The sequence below is a fragment of the Girardinichthys multiradiatus genome, chromosome 6 (assembly GCF_021462225.1).
Source record: "Girardinichthys multiradiatus isolate DD_20200921_A chromosome 6, DD_fGirMul_XY1, whole genome shotgun sequence".
Taxonomy (NCBI): domain Eukaryota; kingdom Metazoa; phylum Chordata; class Actinopteri; order Cyprinodontiformes; family Goodeidae; genus Girardinichthys; species Girardinichthys multiradiatus.
In genome coordinates, this window is record NC_061799.1 from 16,413,801 (window position 1) to 16,440,170 (window position 26,370).

At 39.8% G+C, this 26,370-nt stretch overlaps 1 protein-coding gene across 1 annotated transcript; it reads right to left on the reverse strand.

The window, feature by feature from the left end:
• Nucleotides 1-12,471: 12,471 nt before the first annotated feature.
• klhl20 (kelch-like family member 20) lies at nt 12,472-25,831 on the reverse strand. The gene is made up of 14 exons (XM_047369255.1): nt 25,709-25,831; nt 23,590-23,643; nt 18,809-19,066; nt 18,607-18,715; nt 17,924-18,130; nt 17,355-17,513; nt 16,980-17,074; nt 16,706-16,821; nt 16,379-16,562; nt 16,122-16,265; nt 15,735-15,868; nt 15,339-15,547; nt 15,145-15,251; nt 12,472-14,825 (listed from the first exon to the last, which is right to left on the reverse strand). The coding sequence occupies exons 2-14, from the start codon at nt 23,610-23,612 to the stop codon at nt 14,741-14,743; spliced, it is 1,830 nt and encodes a 609-aa protein (XP_047225211.1). The 5' UTR covers nt 23,613-23,643; nt 25,709-25,831; the 3' UTR covers nt 12,472-14,740.
• Nucleotides 25,832-26,370: the final 539 nt, after the last annotated feature.

A 26,370-nucleotide genomic window follows, 5' to 3' on the forward strand; every position in this document is an offset into this window, starting at 1 on the left:
AGGCTTCATTAAGGGAAGATATTAAATAAATATGTTGTGAAATAGAAAAAAATCGAATGTACCATTAAATGTACAATTTATTTAATACATTATTAAATATTAAGTGTACCACTAATTACGTCATGTCGTCTTTAAAATTATACTTAATTATTCAGTGGCACATTTAATTGCATAATAGTCCATTTCATGATATAATGGTACATTTATTGTTTCTAATGATGTATTAAATAAATAAATGGTACCTTTAATTTAATGGCACATTTAATGTTACATTTCTTTCATGTTACATTTACTTCACTTATGGGACATTCACAACATTTATTTATTTAATGATGATTTTATTGTATTAATTTTGTCCAGTTTGACCCTCCATTCTTGATGCCTGTATAGGAGGTCATGTCAGAATTTGAATCAGGTGTTCTGGAGCAGACACACATCTAAAACCTGCAGGGAAGGGGTCCCTGAGGACCAGGGCTGTGAACCATTGAGGTACAGTTTCTAAATTATGATGGTAATGCCTTTTTGTCCTTTTGTTCAACAAGTACAGTTCTCTTACTAGGTACATTTTTCATTCGTTCCAGCAACTTGAAACATAAAAGTGATGTCATTGTTCAAAGGAAACGATCACTTAATAAATAAGTAAAATACAACTAGGGACATTTTGTTTATTCAACTAAGATAGGCATGGTCTGTTTCCTTGTTTGATATTTTATTATTTCTTCATTATTATTCTTTTTACTTTAACTGGCCTTTACTACAGCTAAAAGCAGGGACCTAACTGGTCCTTCAAAGAAATTCCCAAAAGACTAAATGAAGAAAACAAAAATGGGAGTGGCATAGGAGTGGGAGTTGTTCTGAATGGGAGCGGGATGGGAGTGGGAGTTAATTTACCAGGAGTGGGACGGGACAGGATTTTTTTCGTTATGCTGGCCTGGGATTGGGATCAGACAAGACATTTTTCTGTGGGAGCGGGATGGGACAGGAGAGAAAATCCACTCCCGTGTCACCCTCTACTACAGATTTAAATTTTGGTGCATAGGTAGATTCCTCTAAATCATGAAAAACGTCTCAGGAAGTCTAGAGACCAACCAACAGGAAGTCTGCCATTTTGTGTCAAATGGTCATTTTGCCATTTTCGACTTTACATACATGTGTAACTTTAATGAAGGTATTTGGAGCTATCGGCTTCATATTTGGTCAATGTTACCTTTAGGGCATGGGGGATTAAAAGCTATCAAAATCGTGAGTCTTTGAGCACGAAGAAGTGGGGGCTTGGCCTTAAAGTCTGCCTTTTCGCCAAAAATGTCAAACAGTTATAACTTTTAAATGGATCAGCTGAATTAGACCAACCTGGTATGATTGAATATTTAGGCCCAAGCCTAAATATTCAATCCCCTCCTTGAACTGCCACCTTGACATGGTGGAGGTGTTTGAGTGCATAAATGATCCTAGAGGCTATATTGTCTGGGGCTTAAATGCCCCCGGTAGGGTCTCCCATGGCAAACAGGCTCTGGGTGACTGGTCAGACAAAGAGCGGTTCATGACACCTTCAGGAGAACCACACATTCGAGGTACGTGACTTCACCCAGTACGGCTCCCTCCTGGAGTCAGGCCTAAGCTTGTGCGGGAGGTTGAGAGATATCGACCAGAAATAGTCAGGCTCACCTCCATGCACAGCATGGGCTCTGGAACCCATCTCCTCAAGAGAGGCTGGACTCTCTTCTACTCTGGAGTGGCCCGCGGGGAGAGGCGGCGAGCTGGGGTGGGTTTGCTTGTTGTCCCCCAGCTCAGCCATCTCGTGTTGGGGTTTACCCCAGGGGATGAGAAAGTTGCATCCCTGCGCCTTCAGGTCGGGGACAGGTCTCTGACTGTCCTTTTGGCCTACAGGCCGAGCGGCTGTGCGGATTACCTGGCCTTCTAGGTGTCCTTGTCAGGGCTGCTGCATAGTACCCCTACTGGGGACTCTATTATTCTGCTGGGGCACTTCAAAGCCCATATGGGAAACGACAGTGACACCTGGAGAGGCGTGATCATGAGGAATAGCCTCCCCGATCTGAACCTGAGTGGTGTTTTGTTATTGGACTTCTGTGCTAGTCACAGATCGTGCAATCCCCGCACCCGGTGGTGGACACCGGCACTAAGGGATGCTGTCAAGCTATTGACTGTGGTTGGCTTGTGGGTCTCCTGAGGTGGCTGACGGGTACCGTGAGGCCAAGCATACCGCGGCCCAGGCTGTGGCAGAGGCAAAAACTCAGGCCTGGGAGGAGTTCGGTGAGGCCATGGGGAAGGACTACCGGTTGGCCTCAAAGCGATTCTGGCAAACCGTTCGGCGCCTCAGGAGGGGGAAGCAGTGCTTCACCAACACTGTTTACAATAAGGGTGAGGAGCTGCTGACCTCGACTGGGGACATTATCAGGCGGTAAAAGAGTACTTCGAGGATCTCCTCAATCCTGCCGTCACGCAAGTGGAGCAGGAGTTTGGTCCGCATTACCGGCACTAAGTCGGACCTGTTACCGGTTGATGTTGAACTCTGGCAGGCCTGCCCTTTGTCACTGGTCCTGTTCATAACTTTAATGGACAAGATTTCTAGGCGCAGCTAAGGGCCAGAGGAGGTCTGGTTTGGGGACCAGTGGATTTCGTCTCTTCTTTTTGCACATGACGTGGTCCTACTGGCCCCCTCTAGCCAAGACCTACAGCACGCACTGGGGTGGTTCACAGCAAAGTGTGAAGCGGCTGGGAATAGGATCAGCTCCTCCAAGTCCGAGGCCATGGTTCTTGACCGGAAAAGGGTGGCTTGTCCTCTTTAGGTTGGAGGGGAGTTCCTGCCTCAAGTGGAGGAGTTCAAGTATCTCGGGGTCTTGTCCACGAGTTAGGGGAGAATGGAGGTGGAGGTGTCTGGGTAGAGGGAAAACTGGGTGTCTCTACTGAGTCTGCTGCCCCCGCGACCCAGTCCCGGATGAAGCGGAAGACGACGAGTACGAGTACTGATATGATTGATCCCTCTCAGGTGGCCAACAATCCTAAGTAGTCAAATGATGACATCATCAAAGCCACGAGAGGATAGGAAGTCACTTTTTTTGCTTAGAAAGGTTCCTCTCTGACCTTCTTGACTCAATCAACTTCAAAGTGTGTCAGAAGACAGATAACAAGTTGGTCTAACTTCGTTTTTAATGCAGACTCTGTACACTGGAGGTGTGGCTAGGGCGTGGTGAAGTGCCACATCTTGCCATGAATTTACGTTTGCCTCTAATTTCCACATATATAATCTGAGCTATACCAAATTCTATATGATCGATCTTAATCCAGTCCCCAAACAATATCCAGTGAAATATTTGTGGGGCTTGGCCTAATTTCTCCACAGTGCCCTCTAGAAATTACAAAACAAATCTGCCCCAAGCCATGCTTTCACCAAGGATTATGAAATTTGGTACACATATGTAACTTCTCCAGACCTACAAAAAAGTATCTTGGAGCCTTGGTCCAAACCCCACAGGAAGTCGGCCATTTTGGATTGAATTTGCAATTTTTATCCCATTTTTCCCATTTCTAGCCTGTGTATTTCATTAAACTCCAGTTACATTTTTCGACTTACAGACTTCATATGACTCTGTTTACTCTCTATCAAAAGCTTTTTGCTACATGAAAACATGTGGGCATGGCCAGGCCTCAAAATCTGATCTAATCAACATGAAACTGTCCCCAGTGACAGATAACATGATGGTTCTAAGTTGGTCTCCAGTACTGAGTGGTTTGGCTGGAGGGTGTGGCCATGGCAGCGTGGCGAAGTCTGAAGTCAGACAAGGAGATTGTCTCACCTTGTTGAGAGACAAAGCTGCTCACATAAGTGAATAATTTATTAAAAACAGCAAATATGCGGTCAAAGGAATACTAGAGGAGCTTGACAGTTCGAAAAAGCATGTACAGTGAGTGACACTGGTTGGCCTTATGCAACATTAACGAAGAGGGATTTTTTGTTTTTTACTATGCCCAATGCCGTTTTAGATCATATCAGCTCAGTTAGGTTTTTTTTTTTTCTTTAAGTCAATGCCCAGAAGAAGTTCCTTTGTTCCTTATCATCAGTGCTGACCCAGACCAATTAACAGCAGCCAGTGTCCAAATCCTAAGGAGAGGCCACTCCATAGTCAGCTTTTCATGATAATCAACACTCATCTCACTGTGACCTTCATGATATTTCTAAAGAGAAGCTGATTTTAAATTACTTAACATTTGCTGAAAGTATACTTTCAATATTTATTACTTTCTTACTTCTATAGAATTTTCACATTTAAATTGAAGTGGGAAAGAAAAAAAACACCAATCTTAATTAAGATCATAGTCCTATTTAATAAATGTTCATTTTGTCTTTTTTAACCAAATAGTAGAATGCCAGAGCTTAAAGGTTATCTTTATTATTAATAGTTCAAATTTCCATGGTCAAAGTCATAAAATGTGTAAAACTACAGTGGCCGGGAAATGCAACCCAACATAACAAAATCTGAAACACTTTTACACAGCTTGTTTTCAGAACTTGCGTGTTTCACATCTTGTTAAATTGTTATCTGAAATGTGAATTTGTCTCAAGCTTTGTGAAAGTTTTTTTAGTTGTTTGTTTACACCTCCCTGAGCACCGTATAAAACAGATTTAAACTTTGTACAAGGAACCTCAGCAAGCAGAGGAACAGTGTTACGTATACAACAACACCCAACATGCACACCAACATTAATACATAACCCAACGGTCACCCATGTAAGGATTATGATTATTGATTAATTAATAATCATCAAGAATTATACTTTGAAAATTTTTTATTTCTTAACCAAAAATCATTACTTACAAATATAAATCAGAGATATCCTCTGGTGTTGGGATTATGGGCTCAAAGCTCTTTAATAATTACAAATTATTAACCAAAACCACCAACTGTCACTGTTTATTCAACCACTTCACCAAAGGTGGGGGAACTTCGACCTTCTTTTGACAGATAAATCACTCTTGCACGAAATAAACAGAAACGCTTCTCTTAATTATATACATGAAGATTTATTGAAGCCAAATAATCCTGATATACCATTATTCTGGTCCAAAAACCTTCACCTAACTAACAAGCACTATTCTACACATAGGGAATAAAAATGACTACCTAACAATAATAATAAAAGAAAAACATATATGCGCATTTAGTGTCTATGAAGATCAAACCAGCAGTTTTTTTATGGACAAAATGTGTAATTTGGGTTAAATGTAAAGAGAAGTCCTCCTGGTGCTGATGTCTTGATTGCAGCGATCAGCTGATAAAACGGTGGGGGCACGCCCCTTTAGCCACAACCAGCTGATCGCTCCAAATCTTAACAAAGATTCATAAACTCTGAGGCGGGGACTCAGTGGAAAATCTCCAGCAATAAAACTGGAACAAAGAGTGGTCGGGCGAGGCCCAGACCGCAGTTGCCTTGAATGAAAAACTTTTAAAAGTCCAACTTCTAACTCCAGGCTGATTTGGGATCAGCCGGACAAAACAACAACCACGCACAATTCAGCAGCGCTTGCGCACCAAATCAAAACACAGCTCAGCATAACATAATTCAATCAGTATAGCATGCAACAAGTTAATACCTGAGATTAACTACTGGTGATTTTAAATCATCTTCACTATGCCTCATCCTGTCCAGACCTCTAAATGCACCTATCCGGTTTAATATGAAAAGAACAAAATTATTTTGACGTTGATTTCTGCGCTCCACTGGTCGAGGAGGGATCAGGTCTGAAGAAAAAGGAGGGGAAGGGGACCACACATCCGTGATCAAATTAAAGAAAAAAACTGTAATTTCTCATTTGTCCAGGAGGGGAAAAGATGAACCGTTAGTCGACTGCATTACACAAGGAGGAAAAACTCATCTCCTTGGACATAGAACCTCTCTGGGTTTCCACCTGCGCCAGGTGTTGGCGTGGTCTTCGATCGGTAAATAAATCCTCTGATCTTCTCATATCAGACAGATTTCCAGCTTTCAAGCTCTTCCGGGAATGGCCTTGTGGAGCAAAAGTTTGCCTGCGACCTCTTGTCTCTCCAGATATGCACCTCCGTTGCGCTGTCCTGTGAGACAGGCGGGAAATGGCAACGAAACTCTGCATCTCAGCCGGTTTATGTTCCCAGTGACGTCAGAGCTGCAACATTTGTTGAGCTGCGTGTCAAAATGTGCGACCAAAATGGATGGCCCCAACACCCAAGAAGAAAAGTAGTGGTGATTTGCCCAGTGAGGAAGAGAAAGTGATGAGAAATCTCTGAGAGCAGTAGCTTTGAGGCCAAATAAACCGGCATCCTACCCAGGGATTTAGAAGTGCTCTGTGGTGAGCCCAGCCTGCCTGTATTCCTTCAACATCATTAAATAACCATACGTAACAAAGATTATGATTAAAAATAACTAAAATTCTGGCAGCATCCTGGTAGATGTTATTTCTGCTTTGGTACTGACCCAGCATTGTTACTCTAATGCACACAGATGTGCACCAGCACTCCTATTTCTCCGAAGGATGTCACTGGAATGCATGATATTAGCGAGCCCTGCGGTGTTTAAAACATTTTGGCAGTGAATGCAAGCTGTTAAAAGCATCAGCACAAATTGTCATATTGAATCTATTTAGTAGAAGAGATCTGTTTTGAACTGATAGAACTTGTGGAAAAATAATGCAGTTATACTGTATGTCTTTGCATAAGACTTCAGTCGAATGCAAATACAACTGTATCAAAATCCTCAGGCAAAAAGTATTTTAAACAGGGAAACTGCTTTTGGTGTTTATCTGCCGCCTCCAATGTCTATTTTCTAGGTCTTAAATATAATGATCTGCAGTGGCACACTGTTGTGCAAAGATCAGAAAATAAAAGTGAGAAGAGAGGTGGTGAGAGAGTAATTCTGCATTAAGATATCCAACATAACAAAGCAGGATGAATAAATATAACATTTTCCCTCATATCAGTTCATCTTCTGTTTTTGTATTCTCTGTGGACGAGTTGGTCAGGAACAGGACAGAGTGGGCAGTCGATTGCAATTCTGGATCACTGTTTAGGTTAGAACGGCCTGCTAGATGGTGAGAAAGCCCCAGTGACATAGCCATATATTTGGAGTATACACACAGGAACAGCGTCAGGTTCCAGCTGAGGCACAAACCAATATAAGTTCATTTCAGATTGTTTGGAGATGTGCCCAGGGCAAAGGTTTCATAGCTTGGTGTATATTTTAGAGGGTGGGTGATTCTTCTGAGACGGACACAGTGAGCAGGAGATTGTTCAGTGAAGAAAAGCCTGCAGCCTCAGGCTCAGTGTACATTTATGAGACAGTTAAGGGAGAAGGATGGGATGGAGAAATAAGCAGCACTGAAAAAGAAAGAGAGCCCAGAAGCATGGATGTGTGAATGTTTGCTTTTCGCCAGATGAGTGGGAGGTCTGTTTGCTCAGCCTCCGGGACACAACATATATTGATACCGATCACCTTTCTTTTATTCCTGCTTACATTTCAGCCCAGCACATTGACAAATGTAAGGGGTTTGTGAATATACATTCACAGGATGGAAAAAAAGTTCTGATAACAATAAAGGTTTGGACTGAAAACTAAAAATTGGTATCTGGATATTTATTTTGGATTTGTTGTAGATTTTAGTCAGGCGCATATGTTTGCTGGAAAAAAAGCACCCCTCTTTCCTCATGGATTTATCCATCCATTAAAATCATCTAATATAAAATTTTAACTTTATTACCAGCCCTAATTAGCTACATCTTCTCTGGAATTTACTGAAAATCATTGAATCTTTCTTAAAAACCTACTTTCTCTCCTGATTGGAAAACATAGATCTTTTTTTCAGTTAAATTTAGTGTAACACTAAGCAGTAAAATAATTAGGTTAAAACAGGTCTTAATGTATACTTTACAAAAGATATTTAGTAAAAAAAAACAAAAACATCTATGCACTGAATATTACCTGAAGCTCAACTTGCATTGCAATGGGTCACAGATGTCAAATAACTCTAGCTGGATCAACACTCCTCAAAAAAGTCTCAAGTTCTGGCAGAACAACTGTAAACACTTTGACAGATTGGACAAAAAGAGCTTTATGGGCTTGATGAGCTGAAGCCTGTGTTAGCAGCTACCCAAATAACTGAGCATGAGCACTGAACATAGGAAATAACTAAAGGTCCTTCTCAAAATATTAGCATATTGTGATAAAGTTCATTATTTTCCATAATGTAATGATGAAAATTTAACATTCATATATTTTAGATTCATTGCACACTAACTGAAATATTTCAGGTCTTTTATTGTCTTAATACGGATGATTGTGGCATACAGCTCATGAAAACCCAAAATTCCTATCTCACAAAATTAGCATATCATTAAAAGGGTCTCTAAACGAGCTATGAACCTAATCATCTGAATCAACAAGTTAACTCTAAACACCTGCAAAAGATTCCTGAGGCCTTTAAAACTCCCAGCCTGGTTCATCACTCAAAACCCAAATCATGGGTAAGACTGCCGACCTGACTGCTGTCCAGAAGGCCACTATTGACACCCTCAAGCAAGAGGGTAAGACACAGAAAGAAATTTCTGAACGAATAGGCTGTTCCCAGAGTGCTGTATCAAGGCACCTCAGTGGGAAGTCTGTGGGAAGGAAAAAGTGTGGCAGAAAACGCTGCACAACGAGGTGACCGGACCCTGAGGAAGATTGTGGAGAAGGGCCGATTCCAGACCTTGGGGGACCTGCGGAAGCAGTGGACTGAGTCTGGAGTAGAAACATCCAGAGCCACCGTGCACAGGCGTGTGCAGGAAATGGGCTACAGGTGCCGCATTCCCCAGACCTGGGCTACAGAGATGCAGCACTGGACTGTTGCTCAGTGGTCCAAAGTACTTTTTTCGGATGAAAGCAAATTCTGCATGTCATTTGGAAATCAAGGTGCCAGAGTCTGGAGGAAGACTGGGGAGAAGGAAATGCCAAAATGCCAGAAGTCCAGTGTCAAGTACCCACAGTCAGTGATGGTCTGGGATGCCGTGTCAGCTGCTGGTGTTGGTCCACTGTGTTTTATCAAGGGCAGGGTCAATGCAGCTAGCTATCAGGAGATTTTGGAGCACTTCATGCTTCCATATGCTGAAAAGCTTTATGGAGATGAAGATTTCATTTTTCAGCACGACCTGGCACCTGCTCACAGTGCCAAAACCACTGGTAAATGGTTTACTGACCATGGTATCACTGTGCTCAATTGGCCTGCCAACTCTCCTGACCTGAACCCCATAGAGAATCTGTGGGATATTGTGAAGAGAACGTTGAGAGACTCAAGACCCAACACTCTGGATGAGCTAAAGGCCGCTATCGAAGCATCCTGGGCCTCCATAAGACCTCAGCAGTGCCACAGGCTGATTGCCTCCATGCCACGCTGCATTGAAGCAGTCATTTCTGCCAAAGGATTCCCGACCAAGTATTGAGTGCATAACTGTACATGATTATTTGAAGGTTGACGTTTTTTGTATTAAAAACACTTTTCTTTTATTGGTCGGATGAAATATGCTAATTTTGTGAGATAGGAATTTTGGGTTTTCATGAGCTGTATGCCACAATCATCCGTATTAAGACAATAAAAGACCTGAAATATTTCAGTTAGTGTGCAATGAATCTAAAATATATGAATGTTAAATTTTCTTCATGACATTATGGAAAATAATGAACTTTATCACAATATGCTAATATTTTGAGAAGGACCAGTATATTATACAGTATCTTTGTTTCTGCTGCATTGATCTATATCTCTCTGCTAAACTGTCCATCGTGAGATCAATGCAGCAGTGGAGAAAACCCCAGGATATTTTCTTAGTTCATATAATGATATGCAACACATTGGCATACATTTGAATGTATATACCAGATCTATTTCTATACAATATACATGTCTATATAATATTTATCTCTCTGATGCAAAACAAATTTTAATACCATGACTCTATACTATGGAGCAGGTACAACATATCTGGGTTATATTTTATTTTAGCTCAACCAACCCTTAAACTGCTGTCACACGATTTCTTAATTTCCATGTATGATGGTGTAATAAGGAACACAGGTTACACAGGTCTTGACTTGAGAAAACATACCAGATTATGTAGGACGTTAAGTCCAGTCACATCTTGGAAGTGTATGTGTGTGTTGCTACTGATGCTGTCCTGGTATGAATAATGCATGTGTAGTAGAATAAAGGGTGTGGAATTCAGTGTTACATATGTCAGAGAGGGGTTCATTACTTATGACTTAAAGGGGACATATAATGCTTTTAAATCCTTCCTTTTCAAGCTTAAACCATTCAGTTGTGGTCTATATAAAGTGCAACTGTAATGTTTTGGTCTGAATTCCTTTTTATTGTAGCTCCACAGGCCCCTCTTTTACCCCTGTTCTGAGGTGCGGTCTCTTTAGATGTTACTGAGGCACTTCACACCACACCCCTCTCCAGGTCAAAGAGCGCTCCACTTTAACCTCTTCGGCCATTTTTATAGTTTGACAACAGAGATACAATCATCTAGCAGCGCAGAATGAAGAAGTAAGCAGCAAAAACAATGTTAAACTGTTTATGTAAAAAATAATATTCAAAACATGCAGAACAGTTATGTTCTCAAGGAGCTAAAAGCAGCACACAGCACTAACATAAGCAGAAGGCACGATGCTACTGCTATACAAACAACGGCCATGATGTCACATCAACACACAATAAATGTATGGCTAAAATCAGTTTGTTGTCATTTTAGCATTATTTGCAGCTTATTGCTTTGCTGTTTTCTGTAATTTCCATAGACAGAAGGACCTGAACACTAAATCAGATGAAGTCTTTCAGCAAATCCTTCTTGATACTGGCGTAGGTTGCTGAAGGCACTCGCCCTTGAAGTGCTTCAAGCAGACAAAGAGAAATTTTCCTTATTCATGTGGGAACATATCCATCTAAATAAAATTTAAAGAAATACTTGAGGAGGTTCTGATGCCTGGGGGCGGTGTAATAAATTGTGTGGGTTAAACAACCTAACCGAACTTATCCTCTCGCTGCGTACTTCAGCTTGGACTACAATATTGCAGCAAGAAATAAAAATGGCGGTTACGTGAAATTGATCAGCCAGAAGTCCAAGACCTTATTTAGCTACTCCACAGCAAATACTGTGACAGTTCAAAAAACCGTAACAGATGATAGAAAACACTAAACGGACTGAAAACTGACCCAAACAGAATATAAAGATATCTCCGCAACACCTGGAGAGACTAAATTAAACTTTTATGCACTCCTACAGACTAAGTACACATATATAGAAAATATATTTAAGGGCTAAAAAAGTTAGCGTGACTGATTTCTATTATTTGGTTATTGCCGTAGTGTTTTAGTATTAGTTGTGTAAATACTGTAATAGTGACACAAGTGTGGTATGCATGGCATTTAAAAGTTGTGATGCTCAGCTCACTGAATGTTTTTGACTAATACAAAATAATCCATCTTCCTACACCAACAAAGCACAAGGTATTTGAAATGCAAGCTGATGGGGGTATAACAGGGATGACTATGCCTCAGGGTTTACATTGGCATCAGTTTTTGTCTTCTTATGCATGTTTATGTTTAATGTGCTTTTATGCCAATTTCTTTTTTTTCAAACGTTTTTATTCTGTGATTCCTATGATTGCTCTAATCTACTTTGTACAGCACTGTGACTATGTGAAAAGATATAAATCATTCATCTACAAAAACAAGAGCAAATCCTTCCAGCTGGAGAAAATATTGTAAACATCTTTTTATTTCCTGCCATTCAGATTCTCTATGGTCTCATAAAACATTTTGTTGGTTTGTGATTGTAAACTTATCTTTAAAAACGATTGCCAAGCAAAGCATTAACAATTAATGGCGAAAATATGGCAGTTTAGAGAGAATGATGCATACACTCTTGATAAATTAAGTTTTTGTCCCCCAGAGGTAAGCGTTTTAATTCTAAAACACAAATAATATGAATTTCTAACCCCTTAACAGGAACAAACTTTAGTCAGTCTCCGTTTCAGGTACATAAGTATCAGTTCTTACTTTGGTTAAAGTAATTTGTAAAGGTGTAACTCAATGAGAAACAAATTCCCTACAAGAGCAGGTGAGGTTTTCAGTTCAAGTAGTCAGTGATATATCAAGGTAAAATAGACCTAGGTCAGACCCAGGTCACCAATTACTGAAACCCCTTGACATGAACCTAAAGTAACCTCAATAATCCTTTTTATTGCCACCCACTGATGTTCTTAATATAGGTCAACAAAGCCACATATAAAAAAAAAAAAAGGTTTAGTGGATGCTACAGTGACTTAAATGGAAAACAATTCCATCATAAGATGTAATCACTGTAAAAAAAAAAGTTACTAATCTGAGTTGAGAAACTACCTTTTTGCTGAGAAAAAATAATTTAAAAGTTATGAGAAAAGAATTCACAGTGAGAATGGAGCAGTTTATTAGCCTGTGGTAAATATTTATCGCAGAGAAAAGCAATTGAACAGTGAATGAATTGGCCAGGACAAAAGCAGAAACCTTTATGGAGTTTTAAACAGAGTAGTTTGTTTTGTGAGACAACACAATTAGTCAGACAGTCTGTTGTTTTGTTAAGTAAATGGCTGCATGGAACACATGTCTACAAATATACACGCATTGCATGCCGCAGGTCCCATCTTCAATGTCGACAGGAAATGTTCAGATTCAAAACTTCAAATGAGCGTTCAACAGCATAAATGGCTGTTTTGTTGTTTTTTTAAGCGAAGACCTGCTTGAAACTTAATCCCACACAAGTCAACAAACTGCTGAATATTCACAAACATACATTCAGATTAGGTCCTTCTCGCACATAAAACTGTGTTTAAAAATAAAGACACCCGCCTATATCCATTTCAGCCGTGTGTGTGCGCTGGTTTAATGGAAGGGTGTGCAGATGAACTGCGTGTAACACAAACTGAATCCCAGCTAAGGTTTCTCACAGGAAGTAATTCATTCTGTGCAAAGAATCAAGGATGCAAGGCCTGAAATGTCTCTATTCTAACTTCAATGTTGATCATTTTAGTTCCTCATTAACATGGAAACTACCATATAAAACAAGTTTAAAAAACAAAAAGGTTAAAACTGAAATACAGTCACAGTGCAATAAATGTATCCAAACAAATTTCACCATGTTTGCTGGCTGTCTTAAACACTGTCTAGAGATCTGGGACCAGGTGCCGCTTTATGACTTAGTGTTGCAATTTAACATTTATCCAGTAGGCGGCGCCACTGTCATGCAACTCCTGCACAAATTGAAAAATAAAACAAGTAGCAGAACAACATGGGTCTGTGCCATAAAATCTCTTAAGTGTGTAAACCAATATCAGAACACTGACTATTATTGCTACTTTATTAATCATGTTTACAGACAAAATTATTGTTTTCAACTCATTTTAACTGTCAACAGCTGTTTTGAGCATGGACCGAAAAATAATATGACAATCTCTGCACTACAATCTTTTCCCCCCTGGATGCACAAATCTTAGATTATTGCCAAACTCAAAATAAAGAACAAGTTCTGAAAGTACAGACTTATTCTTCAGTGTAACCATTTTCCGCCAAAACAAAACAATTTAAAAAAAAAAAGCCAGAGGCACACTGCTGAGCCAGGTGATGTAATCACTTATAAACAGTAAGTTTTCATTCAGCAATACATCAAATAAAAATTATTAACAGCAAACAGCACTCTCCTTATGTGAACATAATAATGTTTGTCTTTTTCGAGGTTTAAAACCAACAAACCGCCAGCACTGAATGGTAAATCCATTTTAGACTTTGATGGTAAAGCTGACTGCTTACTAATACAGTTGAATTCAAACAGGTCCAACATTTGCATGAACTTTGTCACCTGGGTTGGAGGAGAGTTGAGTTGATGTGCTGCAGAGTTAATGTTATGTTTTTAAGACTGGAGTTTCCAACAAAACAGTGAAACTATTTGATGATTTTGGTTTCTTTTTATCTGTTTGATAGTTAAACTCCACCAACTACATTGTTTTAACTAAACCATAGAAACATTCAAGGTAACAATTACAGTCCCATTAACATCATCTAGCCTATTAGAGGCAACTGTACAGGCAGATAACCATTTGTTATATAAAGTCTTAACAGGTTAACAGCCACAGCTGAGATGTATGGTTCAAAACCATAAAAGACCCAGACGAAGCCCAGGTTCACTGCGGACAGTCAGTGTGAACTGTTGTCTACTGAAGGCTGCTGGCTGCTCATTTAAAAAAGAAAAAAAAGCCAGTTTAGGTGGCCAGAGGTCTTTCAAACTCCTCGTAGTGAACCAGTGCGTTCAGACATCTTTGCTCCTCTAAAGTATTTTCATCACCATTACTGCTACTGGAGGGACATAATCTGATGTTTGAGTTTCAAACTTCCATTCAAACTGGAAGCTTAATGATGTTCTGTAAACATTGTTCCCGCTGCACTTTGTGATGAGCATGGCTGATCAGAGAAAACAAAATAGCAAGGATAAATTTATGACCTCTGAGTGAAGTTGGGGGATGAACTGCAGTTCAAAATGTGTCCCTCTTTTCTCTCCTTGCGTCCGCTCCCACGGCTCCTTGTCAGCAGAAAGTTGGCTCTTTCAGAGGCACGAGAGCTGTTTGAATATCCATCGAGACATCATGAGACGTGAAAGTGTGTGAGACGAGGTATGGATGGGAGGTGCTGTTACCATATGTGAGATTCACAGTGAGTCATTTTAATGACGCCCACCCCTCCACCTAACCGGCGATAGTTCATCCCACCGTACAACCTGGAGGAAGGTAACAAGATAAGTGAAGAGGAGAGAAAGGAGCAAACAAACACATGTTGAAAGAAAGAAATCACAAAAGAAATTATGACAGCAACTAAATATCATTTAAATAAAAGAAACTAATAGATACAACACCCTGCAAAAGTAACTTTGATTTTTTTTTTACACTTTGTAATGTTATAAAGTTTAATTTATTCGAATTTTATGAAATTTATTAACAAAGAAGCACAACTGACGTTTAATTTTTGACTAAATAACAAATTTTTCTCACTTTACAAGTGGAATCAAAAAGAAGTCATAAAATGTTAGTCATGTTTACCTCCATGTGTTGGCATCTGGGTCGTATACCTCAATAGTTTTTAAATATGTTGTCCCATCAAAGCCACCTACTGCCATCAGCTGACCATTCACTACTGCCAGGCCCACCTACAGACATATTTACAGCTTTGTGTCACACAACAAACCAAGATGTTTAGTGTTTAATTATTTACTGTGTTAATGTGAAATACACACCCCACTACGTCTGGACGTCATGGCCACAACAGGAGACCACTGGTTGGTCCGGGGGTTGTACCTCTCTGCACTGCTCAGCTCTGTGGTGTCGTCCCTCCCTCCAACAGAGTAAATCATGTCCTGGTAGACCGCGCATCCGAGGTGCTTTCTTCTGGTTCCCATGGGAGACACCGTGTGCCAGCGGTTTTCTTGAGGGTTATAGCGCTCCACTGATGAGAGAAGGATAGAAATAAATAGAAAAACGTATTGTTTCAGATGACAAAAGCAACATTAGAGAATAGTGAGTTATAGCAGTTTTTTTAAACCAGTCTAAAAAAGGACTTCCGTTCTTTGTTTTCTTGTTGAAACTGTTCATGATAAAATACGTCATTACTGCCCATTTACAAGATAAAGTACCTGTGTTTAAAGGAGATGTCCCATCAGACCCTCCAACAGCGTAAAGAAATCCTCCCAGTACAGCGACGGCTACACCGAGTCGCCTGGTGCTCATTGAGGCCACACGAGTCCATTTATTTTCCTTTGGATCATACCTGGAAGGAGGTTGAGATACAGTTAATCAATTATACTGGAACTTATTTCCAGTTAAATAAGAACTAAGGCAAAGTTAGTCTCAGTTACTGCTTCCAGTTCTCATTACACAGACATAAATGTTTACAAGCAGGTTATGAGATGAAGTGAGCAACTACAAGATTAAGTATTTTATAAAGTGTAATGAGTCCGAATGGAAAAAGAAAGTAAACAGTGAGCTCATTATATACACACACTAAACACACCAAATGATACCTTTCAACAATGTTGAGACAAGACACTCCATCCTGTCCTCCCACAGCATACAGAAATCCACCCAGGACAGCCACACCCACACTGGTCCGACAAGTGCTGGTGGGGGCCACGTCGCTGCTCCACTGGTTGGTTTTAGGGTCATATCTGCACAGGTGGAAATCAAACATTGGTTTAAAGGTCATTGGATCACTTTGTCAAAAGTGGAAATATTTTGGAGATCAGCTTGTAAAGAGAACATGAGCAGTTGTTGCAGCAACCTCTCTACAGAGTTGAGATATGAAGAGCCGTCGTGACCGCCCACGGCATACAACAAGTCATCGAGGACGCTGACGCCGACTCCGCATCGCCGTTTACTCATCGACGCTACCATGCGCCACTCGTTAGTCTGTGGGTCGTAGCGCTCCACGCTGGAAATGGCATCTCCGCTGCACCAGCCACCAACTGCAGAACAAGGCAGCAAACAGGCTCAAACTTTGTACAATTAGGACATAAGTACTAACATTTTATAATTTCACACTTAACATATGAAATACTACAAGAGGTAAACAACAACAATTTGGTGTTTTGTGCCTGAAGTCACTGACCTGCAAAAAGAACCTCTCCACATCGAATAGGCTTCCGAGGGCGTGTTCTGGGGCCCTGCATCAGCGGCCTTTCTTGTGGAAGCAGAAGGTAATTTTTGGCCTCATCAACCAGGTCTCTAAAACAGTGATGAAAAATATGATGTCTCTGTATATTTTCTTTGATTTTAAACCGACAGAAATATGAATAAGTATTTAAAAAAGAAAAAGCTATATTGAAATCTGCACCAGCAGCATTTTCTCCACATAATTCAAAAAACTGAAAAACACCACCCACCTGCACTCTTCATCACTTTTGATCAGAGGATCTGAACCCACAGTCCCCACCAGAAACTTAGGGCTTAGTAATGGCAGACGTACATGCTGCAAGACCTGCAGAAAACACATCAGGTCAAAGTGCATCAAGTATCTCATCCGAAGGACATAAGGACACGATGAAACTCACATTAAGTATAAAATATACCAGACATAATTTAGAAGCAACAAACAAGATAAACAATTGAAAACCACAACAAAGCTAACAGAGTTTTATCCCAGGATAATAAAAAAAAAACAATCAGTGTTAAACAATCCAGAGGGTCCACAAATAAACAGAAAGCCCCTCTGTAACTACTGCTCCCTGCAGTTACAATATTTCTTCCCCTCTACAAACCTGGGGTAACTGGGGTCTGCGTTCCTGGATGCTGTATTTCACCCATGCCATTACAGCGTTAAAAACCTGCTCCTCACTCCGCACATTCAGCTCGTCGCTGGAGATGATGTCAATCAGCTGGTTGGCAGGAAGCAGCATGAACTCCTCACTTTCCATCACCTACAATCATACACAGAGCAGAGTTAAAGCCTCAGTAAATCAATTTTTATTTGTATGAAGTTCTGAAACAAATTCAATCTAGAATCGACAGTTTCATATAATGTAATATATTTTAGCATTTGAAATATCAAACATTAGCATATATACAAATATATCATTCTTCCAGTCACAATGCAAGGTATACCTTAAACACAGTAAAAGGTAGTGTGTGCAACTCCAAACATTACGTGTAATTATGTAAGCAGAAAGCTCACAATGACTGGATTACAAATTTGACATACTTCATGAATGCTAGAATGCCCCTGCAGTCACCTCATTTACTTTTAAAAGCTTACTTTTGGGAGAAAATATTTAAAAGATTTTAATTTCTCCTTCTTTAACGTCCAGCATTCTTCTTGCATCTACATTACCTCCTGAAAATTATGCTGTGTGAACTTGTCTGCGATTCGCAGCAGTTCGCGACAGGAGTGGGTGTCGGCAAAGGCCCTGATGCCCAGACAGTTGGATGGATCCAGCTGTCTCTTTAGGAACTCGCAGCAGGCCTCCTGGATCTCAGCCAGCTGGAGAAGGCAGGCTGCAGGAAGCAGTGTCTGAACGTTCCCCTCCTCCACAGTCACCTAAAAGGCCAGAGACACTGGTAAGACACTGGTTTCTAGGAGATACACCTTCATAGCACCTCCATTTTTTATTTGTCAAAGAGTGACCATACTTAACACCTAATTAGAACTTCAAGAGTAGATTTATTTATTAAATTACTCTTTAACACATACCAAATTGAAATATAAACATAATACAAAACTGACTGTGAAGCAGTGAACCTGTTAAGATCTAAGTAAAGAAACCACTATAAATAAACTTAAAATTGATCAAACAAAGGTTTCTTTAACCTCTTACCAAAACATGTCAGCTGCAGTTAAATAGAAGCTCAATGCTTTAACTTTACTAATAACGTTTAAGGGTTTTAGTTTTGTGTATGAGATAGCAGCTTTACCCTTCTGTTTTACATATTTTCCTGATTTTTAGCTTCAGCGTCCTCCTGTGTGTGTGTAACTGCAAGTGTTTTTGTACCTTAAACAAACGCCACTTGTCCTACCTGTGAGGTGTAGGCAAAGTCGATGAGCAGCTCCATGGCTCTCTCATCGATGTCGCGGATAACCACTTCCGTCTGCCTGCTCTCTGCCAGCTCCCCAGTAAACATCGCCCTGAGGGGACCACCAAGGCACAGATCTGATATTGCTGAGGCCAATTCTTAGGACCTCCTGATTTACTGACCTTTAATTTAATAAAAAACATACCTAAAGTATGGGCTGCAGGCAGAGAGGATCACGCGATGAGCGTAAATCTTCTTGGCGCCCACCACCAGCACCACGTCACACAGCTCCCGGTGTTTTCTCAGCAGATTGATGACTTCCAGCGTCTGCCGTGGGTGTTTGTCTGATACGTAAGGCATGCGTGCTGGCTGGGGGACCCCTTCGGGGAGCTTGTTGGGGTCCCCCAGAGTACAGCGGCTGGTGATGTCCATTCCAGTGGCGTCCTGACGTGCACTGGTGGCCCTTGGATTTAAAAATAAAGGAAGAAAGTTGAAAATAGAACAAATTAGAGCTTGGCCTCCTAATTATTTTGCATTGCAGCAGCAGATCAAGTTTAGTTTTTTCATTTGTCATCTTTGTGTAAACTGGTAAATCAAGCATTGAAAGAAGCCATGTTAAGTTTGACATAAGTAGTCTGTGGGGCAATTTGTCAAAAAAAACAACAAAAAAAAACACAATTATTGGTCCTCGTGGACCAACTGTAGCTGATTTTACAGCCTTTTCTCTGTGATTATCTGGTCATAAAAGACCATTAAAAAAATTAACTGCACTTTAAAATCACATAACACCCTACTTTACACTATACCAAGGTATAGTTGGTTACTCAATAATGCAAAATTTGGTAGCATGTTTTTCAGATGTATTATTGCAAGAGAAAAGCTTGTCAAAGTTCTGAAATATCATATAAAGTCAGTTCTTTATCTGTCAACCGCAAATGGGAAGCTTGAAGTATGACAAACAGAAACCTCTCATTCAGTGAAGCTTTAAGCAGTTGAAAATGAAATGAAACTACAGACCACCTACAGGTCCTTCTCAAAATATTAGCATATTGTGATAAAGTTCATTATTTTCCATAATGTCATGATGAAAATTTAACATTCATATATTTTAGATTCATTGCACACTAACTGAAATATTTCAGGTCTTTTATTGTCTTAATACGGATGATTTTGGCATACAGCTCATGAAAACCCAAAATTCCTATCTCACAAAATTAGCATATCATTAAAAGGGTCTCTAAACGAGCTATGAACCTAATCATCTGAATCAACGAGTTAACTCTAAACACCTGCAAAAGATTCCTGAGGCCTTTAAAACTCCCAGCCTGGTTCATCACTCAAAACCCCAATCATGGATAAGACTGCCGACCTGACTGCTGTCCAGAAGGCCACTATTGACACCCTCAAGCAAGAGGGTAAGACACAGAAAGACATTTCTGAACGAATAGGCTGTTCCCAGAGTGCTGTATCAAGGCACCTCAGTGGGAAGTCTGTGGGAAGGAAAAAGTGTGGCAGAAAACGCTGCACAACGAGAAGAGATGACCGGACCCTGAGGAAGATTGTGGAGAAGGGCCGATTCCAGACCTTGGGGGACCTGCGGAAGCAGTGGACTGAGTCTGGAGTAGAAACATCCAGAGCCACCGTGCACAGGCGTGTGCAGGAAATGGGCTACAGGTGCCGCATTCCCCAGGTCAAGCCACTTTTGAACCAGAAACAGCGGCAGAAGCGCCTGACCTGGGCTACAGAGAAGCAGCACTGGACTGTTGCTCAGTGGTCCAAAGTACATTTTTCGGATGAAAGCAAATTCTGCATGTCATTCGGAAATCAAGGTGCCAGAGTCTGGAGGAAGACTGGGGAGAAGGAAATGCCAAAATGCCAGAAGTCCAGTGTCAAGTACCCACAGTCAGTGATGGTCTGGGGTGCCGTGTCAGCTGCTGGTGTTGGTCCACTGTGTTTTATCAAGGGCAGGGTCAGTGCAGCTAGCTATCAGGAGATTTTGGAGCACTTCATGCTTCCATCTGCTGAAAAGCTTTATGGAGATGAAGATTTCATTTTTCAGCATGACCTGGCACCTGCTCACAGTGCCAAAACCACTGGTAAATGGTTTACTGACCATGGTATCACTGTGCTCAATTGGCCTGCCAACTCTCCTGACCTGAACCCCATAGAGAATCTGTGGGATATTGTGAAGAGAACGTTGAGAGACTCAAGACCCAACACTCTGGATGAGCTAAAGGCCGCTATCGAAGCATCCTGGGCCTCCATAAGACCTCAGCAGTGCCACAGGCTGATTGCCTCCATGCCACGCCGCATTGAAGCAGTCATTTCTGCCAAAGGATTCCCGACCAAGTATTGAGTGCATAACTGTACATGATTATTTGAAGGTTGACGTTTTTTGTATTAAAAAAACCCTTTTCTTTTATTGGTCGGATGAAATATGCTAATTTTGTGAGATAGGAATTTTGGGTTTTCATGAGCTGTATGCCAAAATCATCCGTATTAAGACAATAAAAGACCTGAAATATTTCAGTTAATGTGCAATGAATCTAAAATATATGAATGTTAAATTTTCATCATTACATTATGGAAAATAATGAACTTTATCACAATATGCTAATATTTTGAGAAGGACCTGTATACTGAAGCGATGAAGGCAGGGACCATGAAGATGTTGCCAGTTTGAAAGGTGAGGAGAGATTTGAGGGCTGGCCTTGGTAGATCAGCGCAGAACATTGAATGGGATATGCAGGTCATCAGGTTCAGCATGGCACAGCATTACTATACAGAAGCTCCATGGGCTAATGGAAAAACTCTAACAGGCTATGGTTTAAATAGAGAGCGAACCAATTGGATATTTTCTATATCTCTTCTCCGAACAAAACCTCCAGAATGTGTACATGCATTCTATAAGGGCATCTGATCCTGTTCTATTGCCACTGCAAGACTTGGGGTTAACTCCAGGTCAGCTGAACCAGATACAGTGGGGCCACCGACTCGTAGATGTAATCGTAAGTGTAAATTTATCCACACCAAACAGGTACCTCGGGGTGTCCCCCTGATATTTTTAGCGTTGGGAACACACAGTCACTTTGACACTGGGTTTCGCTTCAGATTAAGTTCACAACACCAGCCAAAGATACACATCCTCTCACCAGATGTCATTGTCTGATCTCACTTATCTTCTCTTTACTCTCAATAAATATCAGTTCAGACATACGTGGTTAGAAAGTTTATTATCTGATGCTAGAGAAGGCAAGCTCAGTTAAGGAGGGGCACTCCCGTATTAAAAACTAAAGGACTCACAGAGACAGTATTTACCATAGACACTATGACCATTTGCGTTCGGACTTTACTCAAACCAAACCGGCTGCTGTCATTCTGGCCTTTTGCCTTTAAGACACAAGATACATTACAGAATCCAAAGTCCTAATTTATTGGCTGTACTAAAGCATATTATCACTTAGTCTTGCTGTTAAAATGACAAAAAATTCAATTACATTTAAAGTGCCTTGCAATAGTATTCACACCCCTAGAATTGTTCATATTTAGTGACGTTACAGCCATAAAGTCCAACGTATTTTATTCTGATTTTATGTGTTATAGACTAACACAGATAGCTGATATTCAATATTGGAATTAAACTCAGTTTTGAGTGTTTTTTTTGTTTTTACAAATAAACATATAAAACATCTGGCAAGCATTTTATTCGCCATGAGTCTCTCGGCTGCTTTTCTGATCAACGCTCTCCTTTCCTGGCATGCCAGTCTAGTTGGTGGGGTTGCAGTCATGTTATACTCATTCCATTGTCAAATGATGGCTTGACCAGTGCTCTGTCAGATGTTTAAAAATGGCTTAAAGCCTAACACTGCTTCTTAATAGCTTTATCCCAGATGTGCTCCTTCACCATCATGGTGCTACTTGTTCACCAACAACCTCTCACAACTAAATGTAAAAAAGTTACTGGGATAGAAACAATTTTGTAGCTGTACTCCACTTTGTCCTATATAAAACGTAGGTGCAGCAATAAATCTATTAATAGTTTTAAAACGTATTATATTAATATTTTTACTGATAACAAATATAAAGAGGTATTAAACACCACTAATTACCCTCTCCTGCCTCTTAAACTTCTTGCACACATGGTAATTCAACAAGTTCTTTTTTTAGTTTTGGATGGACGGCATGGGCTTGGTGCCTTCAGTCATAGCGATGGCTATAGTTTATTTATAGGAGGTGGGTGTGACCACATTCCTGCGCTACTTTATCCCTCAACCAAGTCATTAGGGCTGCACAATATTAGGAAAACATGAGAAATGCGAGAATGTTGGTGATTGTTGTAATAACAACGATATGACTTGCAATAAAATAACAAATAATTAAAAAGGTGTTGCTGTCTTTCTGCTTTAGGTTCATAGCAAACATAGACCTAGAGAAATAGACCTAAACATAGATCTATGGAAGAAAACATAGAAAGAAAATAGGATGATGTTTACTGTTTTACTGTTTGTTGTTGTTTCTTAATGACTTCACCGCCTTACCACCTCTGTACCTTCTAAAACCTTTAATGCTGCATTCAACAACTAATGTCTCCGAATTTATTACAGGCACAGTAAGCCTGAATGCATCATATTTAAGCTGTTTTTTGCTAAATGAATTATTCATATAGTTATTGTGATTAAGATAAAATTGGAATATACAGTATTGTGCAGCCCTACGAGCCATTAACCCTAGAGGCTGGGGAAATAATAAGTACAGAGAAACGGAGACTAGGTCAGATCCAAACAACCACCCTCAGTTAAGACGCAGTGGAGAATCCTGGATTTGAACCACTTCCAAATAGACTTTTTACGATAAATTGTACATTGTGATTTATTGGTCATGTAGATGAATCACTGTGGAGACTAACATCTAGTACAGTTAAATGGCTCAGACAGAGCTCTAGAGTGAGTCTAGATATAACAAAAAATACTTTGAAATTACACCTACCTGCGCATTGGCTTTGTGTCCATGCGCTGAAGAACAATATCTGGTTCAGATCACCTGTGAAGACAACAAAACAATCAATCTATTTTTAATCAGGAGTTTTTCCTCCAACTTTTTTTATAGCTTGTTTGCATCAACGTCAATTTCCGCACTCAAGATTCTTTTTTTCAAATATATGCTATTTCTTAAATAGTATTTTACAACCTTAGAGCTCATGCCTCTGTGAAATATAGTACTATGGATTATATTAAATTACTGCAAAAAAAACAAAAAACAAACAACTTACTGCCTCTGTGCACATCTCTTATGGCCCGTCGTGTTCATTATTAAAATGATATTTCACGGTTCTGATCTTAGAACAACCTAATACAGTTCTATACAACAGCAGCAGCCACACAAGGTCCAGTCAGATCTGCTCTTTTTTGAAATATTACGTCCCAAAAGATCTGACATTTATTAGTTACAACATTAATGCAATGACAGGTGAAGTCAACGACACAGATATCTACATACAATGCAATGTTTTGTACAGTAAACTATCTTAAGGCACTACCTTAACTACCTTAAAAATGGCATGTGAATTTAACTATACTGCAGACTGGCAAATGGAAGATCCAATTTAGACTTAATGGAGTGTATCCTGAGGTTGTCTAATTTATTCCTATCAGATTTACGCATTTACAGAATCATAAATTAAAACGTAAAAGTAACTCTTTCAACTGTCATCGCACATGTACAGTCACAGCTTTTAAAACCGCTGCCTCTAAAGGAGACCAATCATTTTACAGGGAAATCTGATTTTATTATTTTATTCCAATTTTTCTGTCATCCATTTTAGTTTATATGGAAAACAAAACACAGGTAAAGTACACTCTTACTACCTAAACGGTTTATTAAGCTAAAGAAAACAGAAAATAAATCAGATGTCTCTACACAGCAACTTAGATATAATATTGTCATTTTACCCACCACTATCTGCCTCCAGCATGTTTGTGTTCTTTTTAACATCGCTTTATTTTAAAAACACACCCAGTATCAATCTGGGTTCATGAGATTATACAGTCAGTTCTCATAAATGTGTGAAAAAAGTCAAATACTTGTAGTGTGTAGAGACCCTAAAAAAAAGTCTGCTTTTTGTATAATCTGCTCTCTTCCTGTAGTCATTAAGTCATTAGGTTAACTTGATAGTTTTCTACATATGTGATGATTTCCATAGCCTTTTCTATGACAACCAAGGAACGAGTCTCCACATTAATGAATAAATGGATGCAAGTCAGATTTGTTTAATATTCTGTATCACAATATATATATGAAAATGTTAGGGGACATTACTAAAATTGATAACGTCTAAATGTCCACGTTTATGACATAATGAATGTAGTTATTGAATTGCATTTATGTTGTCCGTTGAATTTATTTGCATTGTGCATTGTTTTACCTCTCCTAGGACCACAAATGGAAATCAGCTAGTAAACACATCTTTTAAAACATAACCTACAAATTTTATTGTACATGGCCCCTGGCGAATAAACCAACTAAAACATGTACTTTAAAAAAAAACGCTCAATAATTAGATATGATTACATTTGTCACCGACCAACACGTAGCTAAGCTAACACAGGCCAACTGCTGGCTTCTTTAAAATGACCCCGACACAAGGCTAACAGCGATCACTTTTATACGGTATGAAACAAAACTTTAAGGTGTAAATATTTCGAGAACCAATTAAAGAACTATCTAAAGCTAATGTTCCTGATAAGAAACCAGAATAAACAAAGCAACCCTCAGTGACTGACGTTGGTTAACTTCCCCATTACATCTGGGACAGGCTAACAACAAGAGCTAGCACTCCAGAAAGCGGTTCCCCGGTGCAAGCTGTTACTGTACAAGAGACAATTTATCACAGCGAGATGGTTTGATTACCGTTTGAAGCAGATCTTTACGAGTTAGCTTACAAGCTCTTATGTATGTGGTCGTTTGCGCTTTGGCTGTATATCAGGACAGAAAGCACATACTGCGTAAAATGTTTGCAAACGTTTGTACAAATGCTGTTGAATTATTTGTATATGATGTAAAAATCACAATACGCTACAGAAGCAGGCATATTTAAGACAAGGTTTACCTTATATTTCCATCCCAATGACTGAGAAGTAGCCCTGGAGGCTAGTGTTTACAGTTCCCAGCCGCTGATAAACGCCAAAGCTTTTCCTCCGTGTGAGCTGCGCATGCCAAATGCTAAGCCCCGTTTCCGGTAATGATTCCAAAATAAAGTTACAAGATTACGTAGTCTCTTTTTCAAGCGTTAGAAAAACTGCAAAAACAACATATCAAACGACGGAATACAAACACTGAATACTAATGAAGTAAAAAGTACTCTACCAAGAAAATGTGTTTTTAAATAACTCGTGTTTTTCAAAAGAAGTGAACATTTTATTTTACAGAAACTCCAGTCAGATTGTTTTTACTCTCACTATCCACCAGAGTGCGCTGACATCCAAATGATTTTTTTTTTAAATATGAGAAATTGCAACTTTTTCTGTCAGGAACCTATGGTGCCTGCATGTTGTCTTTTTTTTTAAATCAGAGAGAAAGAAGAGAAAAATATTAATCGTGCTGATTTGGAGATACACGAATAACCATATGTCTTACAGACATCTCAACACAAAAAAAAACAACGGTAAAACTAAACAAAAATATTTTATGTCCTTTTCTTTTCTTCCCTATTCTCCTTTACCCATTGTCCCCTAAATAAGTGCAGGCTCCTTAAGAGTTCTTCATTATTCT